This window comes from Mya arenaria, chromosome 11 (assembly GCF_026914265.1).
Source record: "Mya arenaria isolate MELC-2E11 chromosome 11, ASM2691426v1".
In the NCBI taxonomy this organism is placed as follows: Eukaryota; Metazoa; Mollusca; class Bivalvia; order Myida; family Myidae; genus Mya; species Mya arenaria.
The window spans coordinates 55,979,275-56,005,819 of NC_069132.1; the positions used below are offsets into that span (position 1 = coordinate 55,979,275).

Below are 26,545 nucleotides of genomic sequence, written 5' to 3' on the forward strand. Positions count from 1 at the left end.
TATACGGCGTATATTGCATCAGACATCCATGCCCTTCATTTTATTTCTCATCTGTCTTGTTTATACGGTGTAAATTGCATCAGGCATCCATGCCCTTCCCTTTATTTCCCATTCATCTTGGTTATACGGTGTATAATGCATCAGGCATCATCGCCCTTCACGTTATTTCCCATCTATCTTGTTTATACGTTGTATGTCGCACCAGATATCCATGCCCTTCACATTATTTCCCATATATCTTATTTATACGGTGTATATTGCATCAGATATCCATGTCCTTCCTTTAATTTCCAATCTATCTTGCTTATACGGTGTAGATTGCATCAGGCATACATGCCCTTCCTATTATTTCCCATATATCTTGTTTATACAGTGTATATTGCATCAGGCATTCATGCCCTTCATTTTATTTCCAATCTATCTTGTTTATACGGTGTATATTGCATCAGGCATCCATGCCCATCCTTTAATTCCCATCTATCTTGTTTATACGGTGTATATTGAATCAGACATCCATGCACTTTACATTATTTCCCATCTATCTTGTTTATACGGTTTATATTGCATCAGACATCCCTGCCCTTCCTTTTATTCCCCATTTGTCTTGTAAACGGTGTATATTGTATCAGACATCCCTGCCCTTCCTTTTATTTCCCATCTATCTTGTTTATACAGTGTATATTGCATCAGGAATCCATGCCCTTCCTTTTGTTTCCCATTCATCTTGTTTATACGGTGTATATTGCATCAGACATCCATGCCCTTCCTATTATATCTCATCTATCTTGTTTATACGGTATATATTGCATCTGGCATATATGCCGTTCCTGTTATTTCCCATCTATCTTGGATATACGGTGTATATTGCATCAGGCATCCATGCCCTTCCTTTCATTTCTCATCTATCTTGTTTATACGGTGTATATTGCATCAGGCATCCATACCCTTCACATTATTTCCCATCTATCTTGTTTATACTGTGTATATTGCATCAGGCATCCATGCCCTTCACGTTATTTCCCATCTATCTTGTTTATACTGTTTATATTGCATCAGGCATCCATGCCTTTCCTTTTATTTCCCATGTATCTTGTTTATACGGTGTATATTTCATCAGACATTCATGCCCTTCCTTTTATTTTCCATCTACTGAGTATCTTGTTTATACAGTGTATATTGCATCAAGCATCCATGCCCTTCACATAATTCCCATCTATCTTGTTTATACGGTGTATTTGTATCAGACATCCTTGCCCTTCCTTTTATTTCCGAACTCTCTTGTTTATACGATGTGTATTGCATCAGACATCCATGCCCTTCCTTTTATTTCCGATCTATCTTGTTAATACGGTTTACATTGCATCAGACATTCATGCCCTTCCTTTCCTCCCTTCTATCTTGTTTATACGGCGTGTATTGCATCAGGCATCCATACCCTTCCTTTTCCCCTTCTATCTTGTTCATACGGTGTATATTGCATCAGGCATCCATGCCTTTTTTATTTCCCATCTATCTTGTTTATACGGTGTAGATTGCATTAGGCATCCATGCCCTTCCTTTTATTTCGCATTCATCTTTTTTATTCGGCGTATATTGCATCAGACATCCATGTCCTTCCTTTTATTTTCCATCTATCTTGCTTATTCAGTGTATATTGCATCAGACATCCATACCCTTCCTTTTATTTCCCATCTTTCTTGTTTATACGGTGTATATTGCATCAGACATCCATGGACTTCCTTTTATTTCCCATCTATCTTGTTTATACGGTGTACATTGCATCAGACATCCATGGCCTTCCTTTTATTTCCCATTTATCTTGTTTATACGGTGTATATTGCATCAGGCATACGTGTCCTTCCTGTTATTTCCTATCATCTTGGTTATACGGTGTATATTGCATCAGGCATCATTGCCCTTCACATTATTTCCCATCTATCTTGTTTATACTGTGTATATTGCATACGGCATCCATGCCCTTCCTTTAATTTCCCATTTATCTTGTTTATACGGTGTATATTGCATCAGACATTCATGCCCTTCCTTTTGTTTCCCATCCATCTTGTTTATACAGTGTATATTGCATCAGGCGTCCATGCCCTTAGCATAATTTCCCATCTATCTTGTTTATATGGTGTATTTTTATCAGACATACCTGCCCTTCCTTTTATTTCCGAACTTTCTTGTTTATACGGTGTATATTGCATCAGACATCCGTGGCCTTTCTTTTATTTCTGATCTATTTTTTTATATGGTGTACATTGCATCAGACATTCATGCCCTTCCTTTCCCCCCTTCTATCTTTTTTATACAGTGTATATTGCATCAGGCATCCATGCCCTTCCTTTTATTTACCATCTATCTTGGTTATACGGTGTAGATTGCATCAGGCATCCATGCCTTTCCTTTTATTTTGCATCTATCTTGTTTATATAGTGTATATTGCATCAGTATATCGCATCAGACATTCATGCCCTTCCTTTTATTTCCCATCTATCTTGTTTATACGGTGTATATTGCATCAGGCATCCCTGCCCTTCCTTTTATTTCCCATTTGTTTTGTTTATACGGTGTATATTGCATCAGGCATCTATGCCCTTCCTTTTATTTCCATCTGTCTTGTTTATACGGTGTATATTGCATCAGACATCCATGCCCTTCCTTTTATTTCCCATCTATCTTGTTTATACGGTGTGTATTACATCAGACATCCATCCCCTTCTTTTATTATCCATCTATCTTGTTTATACGGTGTATAGTGCATCAGACATCCATGCCATTCTTTTATTTCCCATATATCTTTTTTATACGGTGTCTATTGCATCAGACATCCATGCCCTTCCTTTATTTCCCATCTATCTTGTTTATACGGTGTATATTGCATCAGACATCCATGCCCTTCCTTTATTTCCCATCCAACTGGTTTATACAGCGTATATTGCATCAGGCATTCATGCCCTTCCTTTTATTTCTCATCTACCTTGTTTATACAGCGTATATTGCATCAGACATTCATGCCCTTCCTTTCCCCCCTTCTATCTTTTTTATACAGTGTATATTGCATCAGGCATCCATGCCCTTCCTTTTATTTACCATCTATCTTGGTTATACAGTGTATATTGCATCAGGGATCCATGCCTTTACTTTTATTTTGCATCTCTCTTGTTTATACAGTGTATATTGCATCAGTATATCGCATCAGACATTCATGCCCTTCCTTTTATTTCCCATCTATCTTGTTTATACGGTGTATATTGCATCAGGCATCCCTGCCCTTCCTTTTATTTCCCATTTGTTTTGTTTATACGGTGTATATTGCATCAGGCATCTATGCCCTTCCTTTTATTTCCATCTGTCTTGTTTATACGGTGTATATTGCATCAGACATCCATGCCCTTCCTTTTATTTCCCATCTATCTTGTTTATACGGTGTGTATATTGCAGACATCCATCCCCTTCTTTTATTTCCCATCTATCTTGTTTATACGGTGTATATTGCATCAGACATCCATGCCCTTCTTTTATTTCCCATCTATCTTGTTTATACGGTGTATATTGCATCAGACATCCATGCCCTTCCTTTATTTCCCATCTATCTTGTTTATACGGTGTATATTGCATCAGACATCCATGCCCTTCCTTTATTTCCCATCCAACTGGTTTATACAGCGTATATTGCATCAGGCATTCATGCCCTTCCTTTTATTTCTCATCTACCTTGTTTATACAGCGTATATTGCATCAGACATCCATGCCCTTCCTTTTATTTCCCATATATCTTGTTTATACAGTGTATATTGCATCCGGCATCCATGCCCTTCCGTTATTTCCCATCTATCTTATTTATACAGTGTATATTGCATCAGGCATCCATGCCCTTCCCTTTTCCCCCATATATTTTGTTTATACCACGTATATTGCATCAGACATCCATGCCCTTCCTTTTATTTCCCGTATATATTGTTTATACGGTGTATATTGCATCAGGCATCCATGCCTTTCCTTTTATTTCCCATATATATTGTTTATACGGTGTATATTGCATCAGACATCCATGCCCTTCCTTCTATTTCCCATATATATTGTTTATACAGCGTATATTGCATCAGGCATCATTGCCCTTCACATTATTTCCCATCTATCTTGTTTATACGGTGTATATCGCATCAGACATCCATGCCCTTCCTTTCATTTCTCATATATCTTGTTTATACGTTGTATATTGCATCAGGCATCTATGCCATTCACATTATTTCCCATCTATCTTGTTTATACTGTGTATATTGCATACGGCATCCATGCCCTTCCTTTAATTTCCCATTTATCTTGTTTATACGGTGTATATTGCATCAGACATCCATGCCCTTCCTTTTATTTCCCATCCATCTTGTTTATACAGTGTATATTGCATCAGGCGTCCATGCCCTTAGCATAATTTCCCATCTATCTTGTTTATACGGTGTATTTGTATCAGACATACCTGCCCTTCCTTTTATTTCCGAACTTTCTTGTTTATACGGTGTATATTGCATCAGACATCAATGGCCTTTCTTTTATTTCTGATCTGTCTTGTTAATACGGTGTACATTGCATCAGACATTGATGCCCTTCCTTTCCCCCCTTCTATCTTTTTTATACAGTGTATATTGCATCAGACATCCATGCCCTTCGTTTTATTTTGCATCTATCTTGTTTATTCGGCGTATATTGCATCAGACATCCATGGCCTTCCTTTTATTTCCCATCTATCTTGTTTATACGGTGTATATTGCATCACGCATCCATGGCCTTCCTTTTATTTCCCATCTATCTTGTTTATACGGTGTACATTGCATTTGACATCCATGCCCTTCACATTATTTCCCATCTATTTTGTTTGTATGGTGTACATTGCATCAGACATTCATGCCCTTCCTCCCCCTTCTATCTTGTTTATACGGTGTATATTGCATCAGACATCCATGCCCTTCCTTTTATTTCCCATCTATCTTGTTTATACGGTGTATATTGCATCAGGCATCCCTGCCCTTCCTTTTATTTCCCATTTGTTCTGTTTATACGGTGTATATTGCATCAGGCATCTATGCCCTTCCTTTTATTTCCATCTGTCTTGTTTATACGGTGTATATGGCATCAGACATCCATGCCCTTCCTTTTATTTCCCATATATCTTGTATATTGCATCAGACAGCCATGCCCTTCTTTTATTTCCCATCTATCTTGTTTATACGGTGTATATTGCATCAGACATCCATGCCCTTCCTTTATTTCCCATCCAACTTGTTTATACATCGTATATTGCATCAGGCATCTATGCCCTTCATTTTATTTCTCATCTACCTTGTTTATACAGCGTATATTGCATCAGACATCCATGCCCTTCCTTTTATTTCCCATATATCTTGTTTATACAGTGTATATTGCATCAGGCATCCATGCCCTTCCGTTATTTCCCATCTATCTGATTTATACAGTGTATATTGCATCAGGCATCCATGCCCTTCCCTTTCCCCCCATATATCTTGTTTATACCGCGTATATTGCATCAGACATCCATGCCCTTCCTTTTATTTCCCATATATATTGTTTATACAGCATATATTGCATCAGACATCCATGCCCTTCCTTTTATTTCCCATCTATCTTATTTATACAGCATACATTGCATCAGGCATCCATGCCCTTCCGTTATTTCCCATCTATCTTATTTATACAGTGTATATTGCATCAGGCATCCATGCCCTTCCCTTTTCCCCCATATATCTTGTTTATACCGCGTATATTGCATCAGACATCCATGCCCTTCCTTTTATTTCCCGTATATCTTGTTTATACCGCGTACATTGCATCAGACATCCATGCCCTTCCTTTTAATTCCCGTATATATTGTTTATACGGTGTATATTGCATCAGGCATCCATGCCTTTCCTTTTATTTCCCATATATATTGTTTATATGGTGTATATTGCATCAGGCGACTCTGCCCTGCCTTTTATTTCCCATCTATCTTGTTTATACAGCGTATATTGCATCAGACATCCATGCATTGATTTATATTGAAAATAATGTTTTAAAATGTTGTGGAGATGTTAACGGAATTAAAAGACCTTTTTACCCAAGAAGAATTAAAATGTTTACTAATTCGGATACAGCCAAGTATTGCTTTCTATAAAGGATCTGATTCACTCTGATACACCCATGTATTGCTTTCCATAAAGGAGCTAATCCACTGGACTCTGTCTTTCAAGACAACGACTTTCAAGAGCATATCGGAGCTACATCGTCTATAGGCACAACCATTGCTTATGCGTTAGTTCCTTTCATCGGGCTCATATTAGGTTCTTTGTTAGCCTGGATACTTAACAAGTGGGTTGATACACGTTTTTTACATGCATTGAACTATTTTTCAGTTGAGTCAGTAGGTATTGATTGATATAAAAACTGTAAAAAAAGATATTGCAACCAAATATTACAGTTATAAATTAAATTAATGAACGTTTTATTTCGTATCAATCCGAATGGTTAACATTCGATTCTGACAATATTTTCACTAACGAGTCCAAATGTTACAGACTATCTCACTTGCAAGCATACTGAACTTGACGAACTGTTGCGATACTCTAGCATATATCCTATGACATACTCAATGTCAGGTTAAATCCATGTCACTGTTAGGAACCAAGTACGGTACTCATGAAACATTCTTATTACAGAGTTGCTGCCTACCCAAGCGAAGAGTTTCCGTTGTTTAGAATGATTGCCATCTTAGTTGGCGGCGCGAGTTTTGTTCTCGGGGTTGCTAGTTTCATTGCCACGAATGCAACGTTTGGCTACGGTTTCACATTCAGGCTTCTCTACGCGATATGTATAGGTAAATAAATGTAATGCTATAACAAGACAGACATCAAAGACGCGGCTGAAAAGGTTCAAGTGTGAATATATAGTTTTTATCATAATTCGAATGAGGCTAAGCATAAGTTTAAACGCTCGAATAGGTGATGGAAATATGCAGGGATGACATGAATTGATAAACCTTGGTAAAACATATTAAATCAAGAGAGTGCCTTGTTGTCAAAAAGATTAAATAAAACATGTATCCCCCACCACCCGAATGGCAGCCAATAAGTCACTTCGCATTAAATGTCTGCAGGACAATTCAGTAGATATGTAGAAAATGTTCCATACACGTCAGGTCGATAACTTGATTGATAAGCCCGAGACTTGTACCCTGTGTTTCGTATCGTTATAACTTACGACATGTATATTATGTAGCGATTTTCAAGCACAGTGCTTTCCCTTGACAAAGGGAGATAACCGATGCGAACAGTCTAAATAAAAAGGCAGCGAATAATTTTGTTGATATTCGTCTGGCTAACATTTCTTTATGAAATATACATTATATGGGTGTTTTACCTATTCACGGACATTAAAATGGTCCCTTTCCAATATAGTTTAAGGAAAGTTGAAAGAAATGTGAACCGTTTAGAAGAGATAACATTTGGAAGAAATATAACTCCCATGAGTTTGGTCTTACCATGCACTAATATCAATGAAAGCCCTGACGGCGTTGAAAGACTGTTGGCTCGACAAGTATGATTTTACTTTTTTTTGCAATTCTGTTCACAGGCAATAAAAATCGAATCCAAAAAATCTTTTGAGTGGCCCCAACCTGTTAAACCGATAAACGCCTGTCATTACCTTAGAATATGTCATGTAAATCGATGAATTGTTAATATAATTAGCTAGTTTCATAACTGTAACTGATAAACCTTTATGTACCAGGATGTATGAACATTGCTTTCATCTCGCAAGTGTATTGCTAGAGTCAAGTTAATTAAATGAAACCCGATATTGGCTGACGTTTTGACTATTTGTAGTAGGTATTGTAAGCTAAGTTTTTTTAATCAACACATTTCAATTTCCTGCGTAATTATCTATGATTACCTACTCCCCTCGGTTCCTCATGAAGATTTATTTAAGATTCTTCGGCTTGCTTTCAAATTTACAGTAACGTTGCAATCTTATAAACGTATTTAAACTAAGTGGTCTTTTAATAGCACTATTTTAAACCGCATAAAACCATACTTCCCATTTTGTAACCCGGCCCATTAATTCTTTTAACATGTCATGTAAAAAAGTAGATAACTTACGATACCTGATTTTGATTTGCGGTAGTAAAGTATAAAGGCCTTTGGCCTATAGCCTATAATTCACACATTTATTTATTCCCAAAAAGTACTGATCTAGTCTATGCACATTGTTTATTGTTCTTGATCGTTAATGGCAGAACTATTAACATTTTTGAATACCATAGCTGTGTTGTACCTTAACTAGCGTGTGTATAAAATTATAAATGAATAGCGTTCAAATGTATCCACACGCTAGTAATTGTATGGTTCATATACGCCTTCTTGTGACCGTTCTGATATAGGAGTTCATGTTTAGACGAAAACAGAGAAAGCACTGGCCAACATGGTACCATATATTTTACAGCCTACATTGACATGCTACGAGATGATTCTATCCCTAAAATGTTTGGACCAACCAACACCCGCGTGGTCGAGGGATTCGTGCTTCTTGTGGTCGGTGTTGCTGGTATCATCGCCACTGAAATCACAGGTACCATTCAGATATCGTTAGAGATTTAACCTTTTTGAATTTAAAAAAAAAATACACATTTTTTTATGTGCGTGAAGTTAGCACCGCAGCACCAAATCACCGCATCACCGCGGTGCTATCACCGAATCACTGGACATTTACCACAGCATATCTATAAGTGGTAAGACGCTTTGTTTCATTGTTAAATCGGTATATATATAACATTCATATCACAGTAATAAACGAATGGCCTGGGGTTTATGCAAGGCTAGGTGACTTTCGGACATAAATACTTTTAGTTGGTTTGTACCATTTGTATTCTTGCTATGGAGAAAAAACCTTGACACGAGAAAGTGGACCACGACCACCAATACCACAGTGTAGCCTAGGCCTTGCCCTAGGTCATGTCATAGGTCATTGATCTGCGATTTTAGGCAGGCTGTGGTATTTGGGTACATTTAGACAGACAACCTAGGCCTATTCAATCATAATTTCTCATTTTTATAACGGTGATCCCTTAAAAATGAGAAAGGGAAATACTGCCACCTATACCACATCGTAGCCTAGGCATTGCCCTATGCCATGGCATAGGTCATTGCTCTGCGATTTTGGCAGGCTATGGGATTCTGGTTAATTTAAGTTGACACTATAGGCCCGTTATCACATTATTTCAATACTGTATAACGCTGATACCTTAAAAATGAGAAAGGGGACCACTGTCACCTATACCACAGTGTAGCCTATGCCTTTCCCTAGATCATGTCATAGGTCACTGGACTGCGATTTTAGGCATGCTGTGTGGTATTGGTACTTATACCATAGGCCTGTTCAACCATAATTTCAATTATTTATAGCGGTGATCCCTTAAAAATGAGCAAGGGGACCACTGCCTACTATACCATATAGTAGCTTAAGCATTGCCCTAGGTCATGGCATAGGTCATTCGTCTGCGATTCTAGGCAGGCTGTGGGATTTTGTTTCATTAAGTGGATACTAGGGTCGTTCTTAAGTTATTTGAACAATGTATGGCGGTGATACCTTAAAAATGAGAAAGGCGTCCACTGCCACCTTTACCACAGTGTAGCCTAGGCATTGCCCAAGGTCATGGCATAGGTCACTGATTTGCGTTTTGAGGTAGGCTATGGGTTTAAGTACTTATAGGCGAATGCCCCAGGCCTGTTTCATCATAATTTCAACTATTAATTGATGTGATCCCTTAAAATGGAGAAAGGGGACCACTGCCACCTATACCACAGTGTAGCCTAGGATATCGCATAGGTCACTGGACTGCGAAATTAAAATTATTTGGCATTAACAAAATGTCACTTTACCTGTAAGCTCATTCATGAAATAGACCCATGGGCTTAGCGTCTTTAACTTGACGTTTGACGTTGACGGTGGCGTCGAAATCACGCCAAATCTTCCCATTTGCTTATAATGAATTGCATTTTCAGATTTTTTTTTTACATAATTGTATTCATTGTTCTATTCCATTTCCTACTATTTAATAAAACAATACTCTCCCCGAGTTCGAATATAATAAATACGTCACATTTTCCGATGTGTACCTATTTTTGAATAGTCATAATTAAAAGCCTTTCGTCATAAAACTTAAAATAAGAAATATTGCTTATATACTAGTATTACAATTATATGATTTATTATATTTAGTATACAAGAAATTATATTCTGATTATTTTTTTATAAAAAAGTCGTAGAATTATTTCATTTGACGGTTTTATGAACGTGTTCGCCAAAATCCACTTGTCCGCTAGTGGGGCGCTGTAAATGAACAAATCATGGGATTATTACAAAGAAATTTACACCAAGTTAAAATACAGTCATTGACTATTGTTTGAACCAAGTTTCATAAAAATCGGCCGACATTCACCTTTTTCTGAGTAACGTGGTCATCAACCTTAAGCGCGTAATGACTATTGAAGATCAATAAAAGGTCTAGAATTTGCCAAAAAGTTGCCAGGTTTCAGACAAATATTTGCAAAAAAATCGGAATGGTGGCAAGAATTTGTCAGTTTTTAAAAGTAAAAGATTTAGACATCTGAAAATGATTAAAGATAAGAGTAGTATACTAGTGTGTATTGAACCAATTTTAATTTAAAAATAAAACACACAAAAAAAACATTTTTTTTTTCAAAACAAACCTTGGATGGTCAATGGTCAAAATAAGGAAAGATTAAAGGTTAAAGTATGTTAATAAGCGTGAGAGTAGTATGCAATATGTTCGCCACAGGAAAGTTGATCCAATTTGAGTTTACTAGAATTGAGCATCGCGAAATAGTAGGTTCACAAAGGCATTACATGGTAAGTCAAATATGGAAGTCAATGGACAGTCGATCCTTTTGTGAATCTACTATTTTCGCTATGCTCAAATGATACGAATATATTGCATACTACTGTCCCTTTTCCCCTTCTTAACGACCACAGTTATACATTGTTGAAATTTTGTTACAACATGCATAGCGTATCCGCCTATTAGGGCCTATGATACGCTGTGGTATATGTGGCAGAGGTCCCCTTTTCCAATAAAGGGATCACCGCCGTACATTGTTAAAATTTTGTTAGAATGGGCAAATGGTATCCGTCTAAATGTACTTAAATCCCACAGCCTCCCTTAAATTGCTGATCAATAACCTATGCTCTGGTCCCCTTTCTCGTTTTGAGGGGAGAAACACAAACTATTGTCAAAAATGTGTAATAAAAAGTCTAGTGTATCCACTAAATGTACCAAAAATCCCACAGCCTGCCTTAAATCGCAGAGCAATAACCAATGTCATGTCCTAGGGAAAGGCCAATGCTACGCTGTGGTATAGGTGGCAGTTTCTAATTTTTAAGTCACCGCTATAAATTGTTGAAATTATCCGCCTCAATGTACAAAGTATCACAGCCTACCTTAAATCGCAGACAAATGATTTATGCCATGACACTGGACAAGGCCTAGGCTCCAAATAGGTATATGTGGCTCTGGTCCCCTTTCTCGATTTTAAGGCAGTAACGCCAAACATTGTCAAAAATGTGTTACAAATGGTCTAAGGTAGTCACGTTAATGTACTAAAACCCCACAGCCTGCCTAAAATCGCAGACCAATGATCTATGCCATGACCTAGGGCAAGGCCTAGGCTTCGATGATATAGGTTGTTCGGATCCCCTTTCTCTTTTTTTAATGTAGCAACGCCAAACATTGTCAAAAATGGGTAAGAAAAGATCTAGGGTACTCACATAAATGTACCAAATCCCAACAGTCTGCCCCAAATCGCAGACCAATGAACTATTCCATGACCTAGGGCAAGGCCTATGCTACGCTATGGAATGGGTGGCTCTGGTCCTCTTGTTCGTTTGTAAGGCATCACCGATATACATTGTTGATATTATATTAGAACGGGCCTAGGGTATCCGCCTAAATGGACCAAAATCCCACAACCTGCCTATAATCGCATTCCGATGACCTATGCCATAACTTAGGGTAAATCCTAGGCTTCGATGTGATACAGGTGGTTCTGGTCCCCTATCTCGCTTTTAAGGTAGCATCGCCGAACATTGTCAAGAATGAGTAAGAAAAGGTTTAGGGAACTCACTTAAATTTACCAAAACCCAACAGCCTGCCCCAAATCGCAGACCAATGAACAATGCCATGACCTAGGGCTAGGCCTAGGCTACGCTTAGGAATGGGTGGCTCTGGTCCCCTTTCTCGTTTTAAGGCATTACCGTTTTACATTGTAGAAATAATGTTAGAACGGGCCTAGGGTATCCGCCTTATTGAACTCAAATCCCTCAACCTGCCTAAAATCGCACCCCGATGACCTATGTCATAACTTGGGGCAAGGCGGAGGCTTCGATGTGATATAGGTAGTTCTGTTCCCCTTTCTCGTTTTAAGGTAACAACGCCAAACATTGTCAAAAATGAGTAAGAAAAAGGTCTAGGGTACTCACTCAAATGTACCAAAACCCCACAGCCGGCCTCAAATCGCAGATCAGTGACCTATGCCATGACCAGGGCAAGGCCTATGCTACACTATGGTATAGGTGGCTGTGGTCCCCTTTCTGATTTTTAAGGTTATCACCGCTATACATTGTTCAAATAATGTAAGAAGGGGCAAGTATTGACTTAAATGAACCGAAATCCCACAAACTGCCTAAACTCACAGACGAATGATCTCATTTTTAAGGGATCACCGAAATTAAATTGTGGAAATTATGATGGAAAAGGCCTGGGGTATTCGCCTATAAGTACTAAAACCCCAGTGCCTACCTAAAATCGCAGTCTAGTGACCTATGCCATGACTTTGGTCAATGACTAGGCTACACTGTGGTATAGGTAGCAGTGGTCCCCTTTCTCATTTTAAGGGATCTCCGCTATAAATAGTTGAAAATATGATGGAACAAGGCAAAGTTATTCGCCTATATGTACAAAAATCCCACAGCCTGCCTAAAATCGCAGTCCAGTGACCTATGCCATGACCTAGGACAAGGCCTATGCTACATTGTGGTATAGGTGGCAGTGGTCCCCTTTCTCATTTTTAAGGCATCATCGCTAAACATACTGGAATAGAACGGGCCTAGTATCCACTTTATTGAACCCAAATCCAACAGCCTGCCTAAAATCGCAAACGAATGACCTATGCCATGACCTAGGGCAATGCCTAAGCTTTGATATGGTATAGGTGGCAGTGGTCCCCTTGCTCATTTTTAAGGGATCACAGCTATAAATAATTGAAATTATGATGGAATAGGCCTATGGTTTTTGGCCATAAGTACCAAAATCACACTGCATGCCTAAAATCGTAGTCCAGTGACCTATGACATGACCTATGAAAAGGCCTAGGCTACACTCTGGTATATGTGGCAGTGGTCTGCTTTCTCATTATTAAGGTATCAGCGTTATACATTATTGAAATAATGTGATAACGGGCCTATAGTGTCAACTTAAATGAACCAAAATCCTACAGCCTGCCTAAACTCGCAGACCAATGACCTATGCCATTGCATAGGGCAATGCCCAGGCTACGGTGTGGCATAGTTGGCCTTGGTCCCCTTTCTCATTTTTAAGGGATCACTGCTATAAATATGAGAAATTATGATAAAACAGGCCTTTGTTATCCGTCTTAATGTACCCAAATCCGTCAGCCTGCCTAAAATCGCAGATCAATGACCTATGCCATGATCTAGGGCAAGGCCTAGGCTACACTGTGGTATTGGTGGCCGTGGTCCCCTTTCTCGTGTCAAGGTTTTTTTTCCATAGCAAGAGTACAAATGGTACAAACCAACTAAAAGTATTTATGTCCGAAAGTCACCTAGCCTTGCATAAACCCCAGGCCATTCGTATATTACTGTGATATGAATGTTATATATATATACCGATTTAACAATGAAACAATTTTAAAGCATCTTATCACTTATAAATATGCTTTGGTTTATTTCCAGTGATTCGGTGCTAGCACCGTGGCCGCGGTAACTGTTATGCTCGTATTGTGAATTGCTACATATTGATAGAATATTATAGTTCTAGATATATACATATTTAATTTCGGGCAAAAGTTCGACTCACTATTATTCACTCAACAGGAGACATAGACGAATGGCAATATGATTTCGTCTTCTGTGGAGCCATGCTCCTTTTGACGGCGATAGGAACTGGTGTCATTTTGGTCCTCGTGCTCTTTGTTTTTGACAAAGGTAACCGGGTCAGGCCGCTAGCAGCAAGTGGCAACTCGAGATGTTTCCCACAATCATCACCGAATCATGCCGGGTAATGCGGCGTTTAGCCGTTGATAAAGCTGAATAAACTGATTACGTTTGACATTTGGCAATACGCTTTGATTGGTTTCACAAAACTTAACAAATATTGAAAAAGCTGTTTTAAGTCTGAATATGTTGAATATGTGCCAGCGTGTTATATTATCTTGAAAAACAACAACAACAACACGTGTATAAGTCAGACAATCAGAAGGATACCCTGTGCCTTAAGACCCTGTGTATTTGATATTCAATTCTTGTTACACTTTTTTTTGGATGAACTTATTTTTGGAAACTAATTTAGATTAAAATTATCTGTCTTTGAATATGCTCACCTCTCAACCAAACCTCACATGCACGCAATGATGCATGTATTATGCTGCTTGTATTATGCTGCTAAAGACTGCTAACATGCACGCAAGGATGCGTTTATTATGCTGCTTGCATTATACTGCTAAGGACTGCTTACATGCACGCAAGGATGCATGTATTATGCTGCTAAAGACTTCTAAGACAAGCCAACAGTTTTCATACATCAGCCTCCATCTGACCTCTTTTCCAGAATATATTGATATCATTTTTTCTGCTTTGCTAGTGGTTGAAGCGGTATCCATATCCCATTTCTTCTGCTTTGCGAGTGCTTGAAGCGGTATCTATATATATTGTTTCTGTTTTGCTAGCGGTTGAAGCTGTATTGATATCCCTTTCTTCTGCTTTGCTAGTGGTTGAAGCTGTATTGATATCCCTTTCTTCTGCTTTGCTAGTGGTTAAAGCTGTATTGATATCCCTTTCTTCTGCTTTGCTAGTGGTTGAAGCTGTATTTAATATCCCTTTCTTCTGCTTTGCTAGTGGTTGAAGCTGTATTGATATCCCTTTCTTCTGCTTTGCTAGTGGTTGAAGCTGTATTTATATCCCCTTCTTCTGCTTTGCTAGTGGTTGAAGCTGTATTGATATCCCTTTCTTCTGCTTTGCTAGTGGTTGAAGCTGTATTGATATCCCCTTCTTCTGCTTTGCTAGTGGTTGAAGCTGTATTGATATATATTTCTTCTGCTTTGCTAGTGGTTGAAGCTGTATTGATATATCTTTCTTCTGCTTTGCTAGTGGTTGAAGCAGTATTGATGTATATTTCTTCTGCTTTGCTAGTGGTTGAAGCTGTATTGATGTATATTTCTTCTGCTTTGCTAGTGGTTGAAGCTGTATTGATGTATATTTCTTCTGCTTTGCTAGTGGTTGAAGCTGTATTGATATATATTTCTTCTGCTTTGCTAGTGGTTGAAGCTGTATTGATATATATTTCTTCTGCTTTGCTAGTGGTTGAAGCAGTATTGATATATCTTTCTTCTGCTTTGCTAGTGGTTGAAGCTGTATTAATATATCTTTCTTCTGCTTTGCTAGTGGTTGAAGCTGTATTGATATATATTATATGTTTTCCGGTAGTTTATAGAGATTTATCAGTGAAATAAAAATGAAATTTCAAACATTTTAATAACATTTTGATATTTTTCACGGTTTTGAAATTTTAGCCCGCTCTCAATTCCAAATCAAACGTCGGTGCACATATGACTGGGACACAAATTCAACGACGTCATTTCCGAAATGACGTTACGTTCGCATACAAATTGGTGCCCAATAAACTACAATAATCTGTCATCAAAATCCTTTTTAGGCATATAATAAAAAGGAAAAAATGTTAGTTTCAGTGTAAGATCGCAATATATTTCACCTCGTGAACATCAAAAGTAAAAATTTCACGAGGGCTATGCTCTATGCTAAATGTTCCACAATGAAAAACAGACACGAACTTAATAGTGACGTCATTGCTTTATTTCCGTGTTTACACATGCAACAATATTTATAAACAGAACGAATTGTTGGCTATTTTGGGAAAGAATCGTTATCGTGTTCTCTCTTAAAAAGTACTAAACTTCCAGTATGTAAAACGCTCAATGAGAAACGATATATACACAAATAAAGTCAATACGTGAACACGATATCCTTGGAATCACTAAAAATTCACGTCTACAATAGCACTACTAACTATTCCATCAAATGGCACTATATATGTACCAGTTCTCTTATAGTACGCATATTTTTCGTATTGAAACATTCGTAAGCACTTATGTTTTCTTCGCCATTACCTTCAGTTTGTCTGGTGCTCTCACTCGGAATTCGTTCCACGAACCCTACAACCAATAATAATATAAACAAAATCTTAGCCTTTTATCAATTCATAGCTACGTGGCCAAACAAATCCCCAGATAAAAAATCGCCAAACTATCAGTTATATTTTTTATTTGTACACAAATTATATGCTTGATTTTGTTTTGATCATTCAAGTCAAATGAGTTGAACATAATAATGCATTTAAATGTTTCTTGTGTTGGCATCAATCTATATAGTGCACCTTTAATAAAAGATCAATTGACACAAATATGGTAGCAAAATAGCAAACATATGACACCAAGGCATTTTAATTCATAACTACGATTGACTAAGATTGAAACAGGCCCATAGGACTCCTACTGACCATTTTAATTCGTTTCCGATTTAAACTTCCCTTGCCTAGAACGACGAAGGGAACGCAGCTTAAATACTCATGCTGATAGCTTAAAATTCAGCTAGACATTGGCTTTATCAAGGCTTGACACCGTGTCAGGTCATTCGGCAAACCCTTTATATATATATATACGTACGTAGTATATGGGTACGTCGTCCTTCCCGAGTATCCGAGCTGCTGCCGCCGTTCCACACGCTGTCATGCCACGCAGACATGTCACAAACATGGGCTTAGCTACATCAACACCAGCAGCGTCGAACACTGAAATTCGAACTCAAATTTCACCAAATTTTCACCAGCAGTAATGGAGATACCACAATATGCTATTAAAGGCGTTTTATTTAGTGCAATATTAGTGAGCCTTCAGAAACGATTATTAAGAGAAATGTTAACGAACTTTACCTGTTGCTGGTAATTTCTAGTGCAAGTTGGCTTTGCAACATCTTTTAATACAAGTAAAGTGGTTGTTTATTATAATGTCATTCGTCTCAGTTAAGGGCCAGCCCGCAGAGCTTATGAGACACCTTCGTTCGTGAACATCTTCAACCAAGTTCCTATCCCATATGTCAGGCGCCTGACAGAAAAGCAATCGGTCCTGGATTTAACAAGCTACTGGGTCGGAGAACGGCCATGTCAGAGCATGCCCTGTGTAAGACTCGAACATTCGACCTCCAATTTTGTAGGCGGACGCTTTAAACACTAGGCCATGGAGATACATGTATGTCTTTTTACGGCACTAACTGCACCAAATATGGCAATGGGAAATGTTACCCGAACAACATGCATGTTGCATGCTATGTAATAAAGCTTTTAAGGATCAATTCGACGTTATCTATTTCATTAATTAATAATAGAAATCAATTAGAAACTATGCTTTTTAACTGAAGAAAAATAAATGGGACTCGTATACATCTAGTACGCTGTTAGAATTCTATGATGAAAATAGGACCTTACTATTCTTTAGTTCAGCTTCCGACTTCATTGTTCCATCTTCAGCAAACAAATCATCATAGCCAACGGTTTGAGCACCTTTCAGGGTACCCCCCGTTTCCTCTGAAATTATTAGTAGAAATTCGACCAACACTATTCGCTTACTGAGACCTGTCAAAGAGACAGCTCGCTCGACTATTTCCCTCGCTATTAACCAGAAGTTAAATAATAACACATCATTTGCACTGTTAGTGCAAGATAATTATTTGTCCTGGCTGGTTAAGTAAGTTGGACGTATGGGAGCCCTTGTATAAAGTTTCAATACCATGTATCAAGTACTTTCTTAGATATTGACTCATGCATATGCATGCAGAATCTTAACAATAATTTTTAAGTCGAATAATAAAGGGACATCATTTGCTTTGCATGCAAATTAGAGTGTTTTAACCCGATTAATTAAGTACGCTGCGTAGTTGGGGACACCTGTCTAAAGTTCCTTTACAATACATAACGTATTTGCTAAGATATTCACTTAAATGTAGTTACATGCAAACCTTTAACCATAAATTCTAAGCTAAAAAATGAAGGGCCATACTTTGCATTATATACAAAATAGAGTTATCTTACTGGAGTAATTAAGTACGATGGACGGTCGGGAATACATGTTAAAAGTTTCATAACAATACATTATTATCTGCTATGATATTGACGCAAATGTAGTTAAATGCAATTCCGTAAACATAGGTTCTAATTTGAATAATATAAACCATTATTTGCATTATATGCAAAAAAGAGTAACATGTATATAACTTGATTGATTAGGTACGTTGGATATTTGGGAACACATGTCTAGGTTTAAGTTTCTTTGCAATAGATGAAGTATTTGCTGAGATATTGACTGAAAGTTGGTTTCATATTAATCTTAACCAGAGTGTTTCAATCAAAAATATATATGTATATAAACTAGTTTTATCTTACTTGATTGATTCATTAGATCGGATGGTAGAGTAGCGTTGTAAGGTCTCAATGCAATACATCAAGTAATTGCTGAGATATAAGCTTATGCGTGTTTTCCAGATTTATAAGTTGAACAAGGGATATCACTGAATGCACATAATACCGCCAAATGCCAACCTGGTCGGAAATGGCAGTGAAATATTAAGAAATCCCACCTAAAAATGACAAATCCGTGGAAGGTGGGGTTTTTTTTAGTTCATTTTCCGATTGTCTTTTTGTACAAAAGGTATTCTTATCGTCTTCAGTGATCAAGCTTACATTGCAAATTGTCAATGTTCAAAGTTTTTGAGTTAAGCTCCGGACAAGAAAACGGGCACTTTCTCTGTAGTATTCTGAGATAGAGTTATGGTTCTTGTGCACTGCACTTCCCCTAACTGTGCTCCAACATTGTATGAAGTGTGATTAAATTCCAGCCAGTAATTTTCAAGTTATCCCCCGGACAATAAAAAAGGTAACAAAAGACAACACCTCTTTAAATAGCAAAAATAGAATAATGGTTCTTGTACATTCCACTTCCTCTCATTTTGATTTACCATCGTATTTAGTTTTATTTAATTCCATCCAGTAGTTTTCAGGCTATGCTCCGTACACCAAAAAATAACAAACGACAATTAGCTGAAATATAGTAATGGTTCTTGTACACTGCACTTTCTCTCATAGTGCTTTAATATTATATGACGTTTAATTAAATTCTATCCAAAAGTTTTCAATTTATGCTCCGGAAAAGAAAAAGAAATAACAAAGGGCATTAACTAAAATAAAGTTATAGTTCTTGTTCACTGTACTTTTTCTTTTTGTGCTTTGTCATTGTAAATTTCAATAAAACCCATCCAGACGTGTTCAAGTTATTGTCTGTACAAACGTTTGTCAACAAAAAACACAACAAAGTGCAATCATGAATCTGTAATATGCTCAAATAGAGTTATGGTTCTTGAGTGCTTTACCATTGTATGAAGTTTTATTTAACATCAGGTATTTTTCAAGTTATGCACCAGACAAGAAAAAGTTCAATTCCTGTACACTGTCCTTCCTCTCATTAATCTCTATCTTTGTATAAAGTTTAATTAAATTCCATCCAATAGTTTACAAGTAATGCTGCGTACATTTATTTTGCAATGGACCGACCGACCGACCGACTGACCACAGAGTGTCTCAAATATACCCCTTTCTAACCAAGTTTGTCGGGGTTTGATAATAATGGTCCATACATTATATTCAATATAGAGATATGCCACTTGATGAACTTATTAGGTTAGATCGTAAGGAACACGTGTGTGAAGTTCCAATGCAATAACTGGAGTGTTTGCTGAGCTATTGACTTAAGTGTGCTTACGAACACATTAAAAACCAAGATGTGACGCTGATGCCGACGATAGGGTGAGAAGTTTACCTCTTCTTATTCAAAGAGTCGGACTAAAAGGGGTTTATATTATCATTATGTTAATTTTGCACAAATCTTATTTATCCCGTGTTCTACATTTTCAGCCAAAGGATCACTGGACTATACGCGCTATTTGGCGCATTCAACTTCTAACACTTTCAAAACCTCATTTAATGTAATTTGAATTTTACCCATGTATAAATTAAAATGTGTGTCACAGTTAAACTCAACTTACGTAAACTGTTTTGAAAAGGTTATTGATCTCTGTGTTAAAATAAACTTCATATTATCAACATCGATCAAATTACATACATGTTTATGATTAATCGCGTTTTAAGACAATGACATAAACTGCAAAATGTTGTAAGATATTGGAGGTTGTATATTTTGTTCTGTATGCGTTCATTGTTGTATCATAACGGTAACCACTAAATAGACCTGTAACCATGCAAGTTGTGTGCAGATACATCCAGTATAACTGTACGTCCAACCCTCTTATTAAAGGGACTGAACACCAGATTGGCACAAAAAAGTTGTTTTCTGTAACGAATCTCAGGACAATTATTTAATAACATGTTTTATTCTTTGATATCATAATTGCAAATTTTTTTTTACTAAAATGTAAAAAAATCGAGTCGGAGACCGGGTTGGAACCGGTGTCGCCAAAATTGCAATAAGTGTTGTGTCCACTGGGCTACAAAGGCTTACCCTATGGAGTTGGAATATTTAAGCTATATACCTAACTTGGTAATATCACGTGATAAAATAGACTAGCCAATCACGCATAAGGAACGAATTCTACTAGGTAGACATAATCTTTTTTAATGGAAAAATACGAAAGAACTGCGAAAAATAAATTAATTGTAAAATATGTGGTACTTTAGTTATTAAGTTTCAATGCATTGTACACATCGATACCAGGTTAATGTCAGTTTTCGACAATTTTCTTTTTTTTCGCTATTTCATCATACAGAGTACAGCCCCTTTAAATTGATCGTATACACTGTACAATATCAACAACTCGGATACTAGGTGCAGAAACTATCACTTGCCTGTGTTGAGAGGCAACATAAAGAACGAAAAATGCAGATGGAAGGTTGGCATACCGTCAATTCTTGTTGGGTGATCTTTAACTCTAGCCTCCACAATTTGTTCCTCTTTTGTTTTGTAATTTCTGATGACATCCTCATAATTACGTAATAGACTCTTGTCCATTTTTGCAACAAAATCTGACCGCTGAAATAAATGTTGATAAAAATAAGATATGTCCATTTGTTTGGACTGTGCATAGGTCCTATATGCTGTTAAATCCCCTTGCCAGCACTAGCCGTGCTGATAAGACGATAAAAGTGCCATATTTGTGGATTAGTCGACGGGAGCCTATCAGCGAGTGCCATATATGTGGATTAGTCGACGGGAGCCTATCAGCGAGTGCCATATATGTGGATTAGTCGACGGGAGCCTATCAGCGAGTGCCATATATGTGGATTAGTCGACGGGAGCCTATCAGCGAGTGCCATATATGTGGATTAGTCGACGGGAGCCTATCAGCGAGTGCCATATATGTGGATTAGTCGACGGGAGCCTATCAGCGAGTGCCATATATGTGGATTAGTCGACGGGAGCCTATCAGCGAGTGAAATATATGTGGATTAGTCGACGGGAGCTTATCAGCGAGTGCCATATATGTGGATTAGTCGACGGGAGCCTATCAGCGAGTGCCATATATGTGGATTAGTCGACGGGAGCCTATCAGCGAGTGCCATATATGTGGATTAGTTGACGGGAGCCTATCAGCGAGTGCCATATATGTGGATTAGTCGACGGGAGCCTATCAGCGGTCTAACACTAAGCTAACAACAGCTACAGAACCAGCTTCGGCATAATTATATTACAATAACCGCAAAAGAAAACATAACATAAAAGGGGTACCGCGTGTAGCGAACGCCAACCTGTATATTCTATATCTAACAACGGCATAACTGAATCATTATTTACGGCATGGCTTTGCGCCTTGTTGTACATGGACGTATTCACTCTGGTAAAATTTGTACCAATTTTCATTTGAAAATCTTGAATGATATTTGACTTATGGCCAAGTTTTTTGAAAAACATACGAGCTAAAGTGACACCAGGGTTGTGCTATGATCGTCACGCGGTGGATAAAAGAGGTAAGAAATGATGAGTACAAGGAAATAAAATATTTTCAAATAAAGTCCTTTTATTCTCGTGTTATTCTGTATAGATTACCTCAATTATAGGCTCGTCTGTCGTTATTTCGTAGCCGTCTTTCTGCCATTTTGTTATACCACCATCAAGAACCGAAATATTCCGATGACCAAATAGCTACAAAGATATGAAAAGTATTCATTACAGTTGCGTTGCAAATTACAATACAATAATTATGCACCACGAATTTCCTGATATCAAAATGAAGCAGGTTCATTCGTTCCATAATATTTCATCTTCAGCACTTTTTTCTCTACTAATGTCCAATTTGATTGGTCAATTATTGACAGTGATTTTGATTTTGTTGGCCGATATAAACATTCATTTATATGTTCTATATATTTCACAAGACAGAACTGTCGCAAAAAGCCCGCCCTACTTTGAGGACGCAAAGTTTGATGATATAATGGTTGCTCGCTAGCCGACAGAGAGCAGACACTGTATTTACTTTATTTGCCTATTCAAAGGTTATACGCCTTGACCGAATGAAGCTACATGTCTGGTTATTGAACCTGGCCGAGATATTCGACAAAGGTTTTATAAGTAATTGACCGGACAAGACCAATCTTAGGTTAACATATATTAAAAGAGCGATATGGCTTGTTTTCAAAATTGAGGCTTCGTACGTTATTGATCGGACAAGACGGATTTAATGATCTTTTTATATTCAAATGGCGATAAGTCCCGAGTGACTCGAGCGACATAGCTTGTTATTTAACTGGTCCGAGATATCAGGCCGATACATATCCTGACCTCATTTGGCGGGGACAAATGCTTCGAACGTTTTCGATCAGACCGTGGTGCTATCAGCTGATTGAATCTGATAGTATTAACAAATACGTATATAATTATTTTGTTAGCTACGCAGTAATATCAAATCGTGTTTACCCTGAACATCCACCACGTTCTGAAGGCAGAGAGCGGGAGGTCATGATGATACGTCACGACGTGTGTGTCCGGCCAAATCCCGAGATCCCGGACATACTCCGTGAAACAGTTGAGATCAGGCAGATTGACCGAGATTTCAGGCGTGCTCTGCGTGCATTGGAAGATGTTGAAATGCAGGGACTGTGGTATATGGCCTCTGAAATGGCATAACTATCAACAGTGACATTATACGAAGCATCGTTGTTTTTCTCCAGACTTTGATTGACAAATACCACACTCGAAAGTTCTGAAGTTCTCAACTGCACTCTTTAATTTTTTATATTTTGTAAATGAAATGGGAATGGGAGACAATGACACCCTTTACAAAAATAATTGAAATGTTTCTTTATCTAATAGTTATAACAGGGTGGGTCCGTAGTGTTATAATATTAAATTAAACATCTGGAACGCATTATATCGTAAAAAAAGAATAAGAAAAAAACATTTCTCCATACCTTTGATAACCATCCTTGTACGAGTCCACATCTCTGTCAAATGAAAAGGCCGTATCCAGAATACGTAATTGTCGTGACGGTTTTGTCCTCGTGGAGATCTGTTCCTTTAGCCAGTTCGTGGACACGATGGTCCTTACACGTGCCAAAGACATTCTAAACACTAGACAAAAAAAAACACATTACACACAAAAGTATCGGAGGGAGCGACGGATGCTCGCCAAACGCCCATTTTCTATTAAAAAGGCAGAGGTTGTTATACAGTTTGGAGAAGGTGAATGGTTGTAGCATTATATAACACAAGTTGAACAAATTCATTACATATATAATGAGGTTTGATAATTATATTTAACAATGCATTAATTGAAATACACAACTATCAGTATAAGATGAACGTTGCATGATAGCATGCACATGGATCTTCAAAGATCTTATAATGTCATTTCATCTCAAGCACCATTGAGGGAAAATCAAGTTAATGGGAGATAACTGAATAAATATACATGGCATGATTATTATGCCTGGGTACTACACTTCCTCTTATTCCAATCTATTCGTATTTGAAGTTTCATTTAAATCCCTTTAGACTTTCCAAGATATTGCCCATACAAGCACTCATTCAAAAAGAAAACCAGGTTCAGAGGAGGTGCATGTGACTAAAAACAAATGCATGGCAGGATTATGGATCTTATGCACTGCACTTCCTCTTATTGCCATACATCTATATATCAAGTTTTATTCAAATCCCATCAGTAGTTTGGAGAATATTCTTAGGACAAAGGTGTGACGGACGGACGGACAAATCTTCGACTATAACATGCTCCCTTCGCAGAGCATAAAACCTCTCAAATGTACAGAAATAGCAATTGCATTTTTTCCGCAAGAATAACCGGTGTTTAAAAAGCTAGACATTTAAAATCGATCATCAACGTGTAACATAATTATAGTATGGCACAGAACTAAAGAAGCCCAGAAATATTTATTTCATCCATCAATTAGGACAAATGTGAGTTGTGAACCAAATGTTATTTTAAAATCATTTATATTCGTGGGCTTGAAGTTTCGTGGTTTTCCGGCAAAACGTCACTTTCGTTGGTACTTACGTAAATTCGTTGGTTTTTATTCATTTAATTCTTTTAGAGAGAAAAACAACAAATGCAAATGATATATATACTTACTAAATGTATACCGCAACCATGTATTTCCATGTTTACATGGACAGTATAAAGTCAGAATTAAAGGTCAAAATTTCGTTCGGATTTTGAATTCGTGGATAAGTCAACCCACGAATTCCACGAAAATTAATGTCCCACAAATATTTATGGTTTCACAGTATTATAGTACATGCACGGATATTCAATACAACAGGTGCACAGCACACTTTTATGTATAACTCCGATTTATTTCACTCACAATATGGTCTAAGAATTCCGGCTAATTTAGCATATCAGATATATATCAGATACTAGTATATATTAAAAGGTAATAAATATTGTTTTATCGAAGCAAATTCATAGCTCATTTGTGTGTACATAAACATTAACTTATATGCTTTAAACTTATTAATACGTCAATGTCTCATATTTGCACACACAGCAGCTTTCATGTACATTTGCAAAGTATAAAGTAAGTCTACCTATTTTACAAAAGTGCCTGTGAAATGGTAATTTTAAAAGTATTTGAGCAAACACAAATACTTACCTTCTAGAAATTGGAATCCGGTAAAATGAATCTAGAAAGTAACACTTCACTATCCTGCATGCGACTGTATGCAATGAGTAATTGTTATCAGTACTCATGCACTGATTGATAAGACTTTGATTTTTTTAAACTTGAATGTACACTGAAGGATGCAAATATATTTAGATATTAAACCTGCACTGTTTACGCTATCCGAACATATCCGAAAATGTTGCGTTCATCGGATGATAGCCACAGATGCCGAAATGTCGAAAAATCACGACAAAATAGCGATACATAAGAGGTGCAGACAGTCTCTTCCTGAACTTCCTCAATCGAAGTTTCTCGGTCATCTCCGGCATGCGTAATCACGGAAACGACTATCTAGACTGGTACCTGGCGTTATAACCGATAAAAAATCAGTGGTGTTGGATCGATTCGGTCTAATCAGTTCGGCCCTACTTTTTCATTATTGTTTATTTTAATATATAAATATATCAAACACTATACAAACAAGGCCCAAGTCAGAACGACAACAATAACATCCACAAACCAAAACATGTAAACAACCCACAAACTGCACATAACATAAACTTATACAATATATATAAACACTAGGGTTGTTTGTCAAGGATTGTTATGTACCACCTTGGAACGCTCAGTAAAATATAAAATTACTTTGGGGTTTAAACTGATACATGTGCACAACCTCACACTAATCCCAACAAGAAACGTAAATGGTTAATCTTGAAACGATACCCTCCCCCATACACACACACAGTCTGCCCTAATAAATAGAAGTTTAAACCTGTGTTATCATGGACTTTCATAATAAAAAGCATCATTGTGCTAACATTGGGAATAAACAAAGATTTGTTTTTAATTCAATATCATTTATTGTTGCTTAATGTTTCGTCTTAAGTTTAACATTGGAATAAAGTGACGTTGAAACATTCGGAATGAACTTAAGTGGCTGAAAAAAACTTTTAAAGATAACACATTTTTGGTAAGGAGTACACTGTT

At 37.4% G+C, this 26,545-nt stretch overlaps 2 protein-coding genes across 2 annotated transcripts in view; one reads left to right on the plus strand and one right to left on the minus strand.

The window, feature by feature from the left end:
* The window catches only part of LOC128209196 (uncharacterized), a 30,763-nt gene extending 14,725 nt beyond the window's left edge, over window positions 1–16,038 (plus strand). Inside the window, exons 5-8 of the mRNA XM_052913124.1 lie at window positions 6,219–6,366; window positions 6,714–6,871; window positions 8,494–8,619; window positions 14,179–16,038. Coding sequence (XP_052769084.1) covers window positions 6,219–6,366; window positions 6,714–6,871; window positions 8,494–8,619; window positions 14,179–14,366 — 620 coding nt within the window. The 3' untranslated portion in view covers window positions 14,367–16,038. The remainder of the gene's footprint in view (window positions 1–6,218; window positions 6,367–6,713; window positions 6,872–8,493; window positions 8,620–14,178) is intronic.
* Window positions 16,039–16,153: 115 nt separating this feature from the next.
* Window positions 16,154–25,899, minus strand: LOC128209197 (thiosulfate sulfurtransferase-like). The gene is made up of 8 exons (XM_052913125.1): window positions 25,544–25,899; window positions 23,846–24,005; window positions 23,352–23,547; window positions 22,485–22,580; window positions 21,341–21,470; window positions 17,861–17,959; window positions 17,043–17,167; window positions 16,154–16,532 (listed from the first exon to the last, which is right to left on the minus strand). The coding sequence occupies exons 2-8, from the start codon at window positions 23,995–23,997 to the stop codon at window positions 16,467–16,469; spliced, it is 864 nt and encodes a 287-aa protein (XP_052769085.1). The 5' UTR covers window positions 23,998–24,005; window positions 25,544–25,899; the 3' UTR covers window positions 16,154–16,466.
* Window positions 25,900–26,545: the final 646 nt, after the last annotated feature.